The 5,588-nt window shown below is 52.0% G+C and overlaps 1 protein-coding gene across 1 annotated transcript; it reads right to left on the bottom strand.

Annotated features, from left to right (window-relative positions):
- Positions 1 to 752: 752 nt before the first annotated feature.
- Positions 753 to 2,696, bottom strand: GPR88 (G protein-coupled receptor 88). The gene is made up of 2 exons (XM_056139148.1): positions 2,441 to 2,696; positions 753 to 2,003 (listed from the first exon to the last, which is right to left on the bottom strand). The coding sequence occupies exon 2, from the start codon at positions 1,932 to 1,934 to the stop codon at positions 780 to 782; it is 1,155 nt and encodes a 384-aa protein (XP_055995123.1). The 5' UTR covers positions 1,935 to 2,003; positions 2,441 to 2,696; the 3' UTR covers positions 753 to 779.
- Between the last annotated feature and the right edge of the window lie 2,892 nt (positions 2,697 to 5,588).

The raw sequence follows: 5,588 nt of genomic DNA, 5'->3' as shown, positions 1-5,588 counted from the left end.
TTTTTACAATTCCATTGCTGTCTCCGGCCGTCAATAAGCAGACTGGAAATTTTCCAGTTTAACAACCAGTGCTAATTTTCAGTCTTAGAAGTGGAAAGAGGAATGTAAAATAGTAATTCGGTGGGGTTTCCACCGCTCGCCTTACAGGCTAATATTCTATCTTACACAGCATTCGGGAATTAATTTTTCTTTTTTTTTAAAAGCCCTTTTAAGAATAAAGGGCTTGAGGGTCTTACTGACAATTCATATTGATGTGCGCATCTGTGGCTTGGTCAATCCAAAGGTTAAAATAACAAAAGCATCATCAAACACGGGTTCCTTTCCAAGTGTATTTCTTAAGTAGTTTCCTTCATCCACATCCCTTCCTTTGGCTCATGCACACTCGTGGCGCGTCATAGAAAAGACGATGAAGGTGGGAATGGTCATACGTTGTCCAACGCCTTATTCAAAAACGTGTCGAAATTAATTCGCGAGTTCTTTTTAAAGTGCCAATTTGCAAGTTCTTGACGTCTCTGGAGTGTGGGCTAGTGTGTTGGGTTTCTCTAAACCACAGAAACAGAGGCTACACATCAGGTGGCCGTCGAAAACGCTTTGGGACCGGCAGCCGGTTGGAGGAGAGCCCGGCGTTCCAGCATCCCGCTCGGGTGGAGGCCGACACCTCGGCGCAGGTGGATGGGCTGCGGGCATCCCAGCCGGGGCAGGGGCTGGAGGGCAGGGGGCAGGTGGGGGACGCAGCCGGCCACACACGCTGGAAGCCCAGAATCTCCGTCCGCCGCGGGTCACCAGTGCTGGCCAGCGGCGCGGGTGCCCAGCTGCGCCTGGGACACGGCGGGCACCGCGGTCGCGGCCACGGCGGCGGCGGCCGCGTCCCCGACGCCGGGCAGGACGGAGCGCACGGAGCGGCGGAACTCCTCGTTCCTCCAGGTGTACAGCAGCGGGTTGAGCGCCGACAGGGCGCAGCACAGGAGCCAGCTGGCCGCCTGCACGCCCCAGGGCACGGGCAGCGAGAAGCCGCTCACCAGGCTCACCCACACAAGCGGCTGCGTGGCCAGCAGGAAGACGCAGCACAGCAGCAGCACCGACAGGCCGCTGAGCCGCCGCTGCGAGCGCCGCGGGTGCAACGTGGGGGGCAGGGGCTGGGCCGGCGGTGGGTGCGCGGCGCCCCCCGGGCCGGGCGCGTGCGGGGCCCCCGGGAAAGCGGCGGCGGCGGCGGCGCAGCCGGGCAGCTGGTGCAGCAGGTGGAAGTTGAGGACGCTCACCCGCTTGACGCTGACGCGCACGCGGCGCACGATGCCCAGGTAGCAGTGCAGCAGCAGCGCCGTCTGGGCCAGCAGCGCCGCGGCCGCCAGCAGCGCCGGGTAGTGGACGCGCGGGGGCGCCGCTCCCGGCCGGGGCGCCCAGGGCGGCAGCAGCAGCACGAGGCCCAACGCCAGCGCCCAGGACAGGGCCAGCATGCCCGCCGTGTGGCGCCGCTGGTACAGCGCCTGGTAGGTGGCGGGCGCCCGCGTGATGAGCAGGTAGCGGTTGAGCGCCACCAGGCAGTGGGACAGGAGGGACACGGTGAGGCCGAGCCCCAGCAGCCCGCCGCGCAGCAGGCGGTAGCTGCCCCCTGCGCCGTCCCAGTCCCCCGGGGGCTCGGCGGAGCCCGCGGGCAGCAGCCCCAGCACAGCCTCCTGCGGCATCCAGAGCGCGCACACGCTCAGGTCGGCGGCGCAGCCGTTGACGATGAAGGCGTTGCTGGTGGTCTGCAGCTTTCGGAAGGACGACACGAGATAGATGACCATGCCGTTGGCCAGCGTGCCCCCGATGGCCAGGCCCGAGTACAGGAGGGACACGGGGATGCGGCGGCCCGCCCACGACTCCTCTTCCTCGCAGAGCAGCAGCAGCGACCCACCGGTGGTGGAGGACGTGGACGTGGAGGAGGAGTTGGTCATCCTGGCCAACTCTTCACACCTCGCACACTAGTGTCGGCTCCTCGCAGCGCGGCCCATCCTGATGCCCGCCTGCCGGGAGGGCAAAGACATCCCTTCAACCGTCTGCCACCGACACAAAAGGCTGAAGCAGAGTGCCGGGCTGGGGGGGCGGGGAGCGCAGGGAGAACGGGGGTGGTAGATGACAGGTGCCTGCAGGGGAAATGTCTCCAGGGCCGGGCAAAGGCCTCTGAGCAATCCGCAGGAACCAGGGAAGCCCTAGGACAGAGGGATGCCAAGAAAAGCCCCCTCTTCAGCCCCTAACACAGAGAGAGAGAGAGAGAGAGAGAGAGAGAGAGAGAGAGAGAGAGAAAATGACAGAGAGAGAGAGAGAGAGAGAGAGAGAGAGAGAGAGAGAGAGAGAGAGAGAGAGAAATATTACCAAATGGAATCCCTAGTTTCTTGGGGAAAGCAGAAATATCACCAGATAAGAAGGATGGGGGTTGGGGAAAGGTTTGGGGGTGCCTTACTTTGGGGATGGTCCTTAGCTGGCCGTAGGTGATGGAGGGATGCCAGGAAATACTTCCTTAGGAGCAGCATCTGCGATCCCAAAATCAACAGGAGAAACTCATCTGAGATGAGTACCAGGAGCAAGTCTGTTTCTTCCCAGCAGTAGCCAAGCACATGGTCCCAGGCAGAAGCCAGCAGCAGCTGCAGAGAGACTCCTCAGCTGGCAGCAGGGCTAGGAGGAGGAAAGTAGAAAGCTTGCAAGCCTAGACCACTGGGGCGAGCAGCGGCAGCGGCAAAGGCAGCAGCGGGATGCTGAAAGCAGACGCCGGCTGAGGAGCGCACCCTGCGCTCAGGAGCGAACTGAGAGTGGTGGTTGGTGCGGTGAACCCACTCGAAGCTCTCTCCTGCTGTTCTACATCACCCAGGGAAAAGGCAGCCTTTCCACGCTTGGCATGAATTATTCAACAGCTTCTAACTTGTGAAGCAAAGAAAAATACCTTGCTCTGGGAGTCTTGCAATTAACAAGTTCCTCCGTCTTTTCTCTCTCTTTTTTTTCTCTCAATCTTCTTTTCCATCCTGCATCATTTCTCTCTCCTCTCTTTAGTGCTTTTTTCTGAAGGACAAATATATTCCCAGAATCCAGAAGTAAACCATATTATTCTTATTGAAATTCATTTTCTTTGGTAAAATGGGACATGAGAAGGTATCCATGGAACATCCTAAAATTCAAATTCCGTTTCTATTCATCACCAAGCTCCTTTACAGAATTGCTTATTTTCCAATCATGAAATGGTGAGAGGGTGGAAATGAAATGATCAGTAGGCTAAAGGAGAAAAGGCGATGTCAGAAGTGCGAGAGACCAAAATAATCCAAAACAGAAATGACAAAAATGACTTCACGTTGTTCCTTTTGATCTGGGTAGTTTTAGAACAAGGTTTGCAGACTGTTATATTCTTTGGTGCAAGCACTCATTTATCTTTTCCTCAAAGGATTTTTTTTTTTGGGGGGGGGGCAAAAGACATTCTTCCATTACCCAAGATTATGGTGAATGTGGTGATATTAGAATAAAAGGAAATACCATGCTAGATGTGGTTTTGGGAACCCCTGGGGTATATAATCTGAACAGCTACTAACTGGTCTTGTGATACACTTTTTTCATCTTGTCAAATAAGTTTCCACCTACTGACTTCTAAGACCCCTTTCGGCATACCTAGCTATGAATCCCCCTGTGAAAATTTAGCATTTCTCCTTCCTCTGTCTGACACTGGAAATACACCTCCTGTATCTACCGCGTAATGAATGTATTTCCAAGTCATTTGTTGGGAGCCCTTTCCAGTCTGTCCTTGAGGCCAACATTTCAGGATGGATCAGTAACTGAGTTTCCTCTACTTTGCTCTCTCCCCTAAAACAAAAACAAAATCAAAACAGTGTTAATTAAATGACTGTTAAGAACTTTCACCAAGGGTTAAACACACCTTCAATGAGTTAAATTCCTTTAAACTGAATTGGGGATTGAATTGAATTGGAGGATTAGAAAGAAGAACCAGAGATTTCCTCTTCAGAAGTTGGAGATTCAGCTGCCACATTATGAAGATCTTACAAAAAATATGTCATCGTCGTTTCCCTATTGTCGCTGCTATTGTCTTTCATTTTTGAGTTTATCAACAGCACAAGAGAACTGAACTCTAGTTTGAACTCTAGTTATTAGAGTTCAAACCTGCTGTAAAGATGGAAGCTTCCTCTCACAGTGCAGGGCTATATGAAGCCCACATCCTCCGTGCCGTGAGCAGAGTCCCTGAAGGGCAATCCCAAAACCTTCTAGTCATACCTTTGCAAAAAAGTCTGCCTCACCTGGCAAAGGCCGAATTGGGATATGATTCTGCCCCCCCCCCCCCGGTTTTTTTTTTTCAGAACCTGACATGTAGAAAATCTTCAGTAATCCTTATTGAATCGGTAACTCTAAGACTATCCTTTTTGGTTTGTTTCCTATGTGAAACAGTAAGTAATTTTTACTGGCAACTCTTCCTCCAGTCCCAGCAGTACTTGGTCCATCAACCACCTGCTACTGATGCATCTCCAGTCCCTGTACTCTGCTGGTGGCTTTCCCTTGGTCTTACCAAAATACTCATTTCACCAGATCCTAGTAAAAACTCCCTCTGAACAGCACGTCCTTTTCATATCTCACTACCTTTCCTAGCAGAAGGTCTCTTTTTCACTGTTTCAACGTCCCTTTCTCTTTGAATACCCCAACTACCATCCACACTGTCCCCATGCCACACTAGTCTGCTTCTTCATCCTCCCTATCCCTCCCTCCACTGCTTGGTGGTTGAGTTTTGTGATCCAAGACCAAGGTTTGCCATTATTTAGTTCTGTCTCTGCCCTTGTTTTGTCTCTATTATATACTGCAGATAAATGGGATCTTTAGCTTGGATTTGATCTGGTTTCTTTAGTTGCTATCAATTTTGTTCAGGAACCAAAAAATATTTTTTTCTCTCTCTAAAGTGAATGAGCAGTCCAGATGAGAGATTTATTTCACAAGGTAATTCAGAAATCCAGATTCCTTCTTTCTGCCCAGATGGTACTTCTACCATCCCAGAAGTAGTTGTTTTGAAGAATGTTCCTAACCACACGATTAACATCGCATGGAAAGTTGCTAGAGATGTTCAGACCTTCTGAACCAGAATTTCTGCACAGGGACTTAGTGATCTGGGCCTTAAAGAGTTCTCCTGAATGAAATGCATATCAAAGTTAGAGGGCATTTGTCCTGTCCTTGACTCCATGATTGGCCATTTCCCATTGTCACACCTGCCTTTAGCTGGCAGAGATGGGGAGAAGAAGGAGAGGCCAGAGAGCTTCCTTTCAAAGGATGAGTCCTAAAATCTCTACCACTCACTTCTGCGCATACGCCAAACAGTGAAAACTGTAGTCATGTGACTGTTCCTTGCCACTGAAGGAGCTAGAACTTCCCTTGCTGGGCACTCACAGCCCTGCTAAAGCTCAGAAAGAGCAGGAGGAAGAATGGACACTGGGCAGTGTGTTCGGCACTGCACACAGTAATGATGCAGAATTAAACCTGGGGGCACAGTAATGATGCAGATTTAAGCACGCACATTCAGGACTATTCACAATAGCCAGAATGTGGAAACAACCCGAGAGCCTAAGAACAGA

The sequence above is a fragment of the Sorex fumeus genome, unplaced genomic scaffold, assembly GCF_029834395.1.
Source record: "Sorex fumeus unplaced genomic scaffold, SorFum_2.1 ptg000131l, whole genome shotgun sequence".
NCBI lineage: Eukaryota > Metazoa > Chordata > Mammalia > Eulipotyphla > Soricidae > Sorex > Sorex fumeus.
Note: the sequence above shows the minus strand (reverse complement) of the source record. Positions and strands in the feature narration are given on the sequence as shown.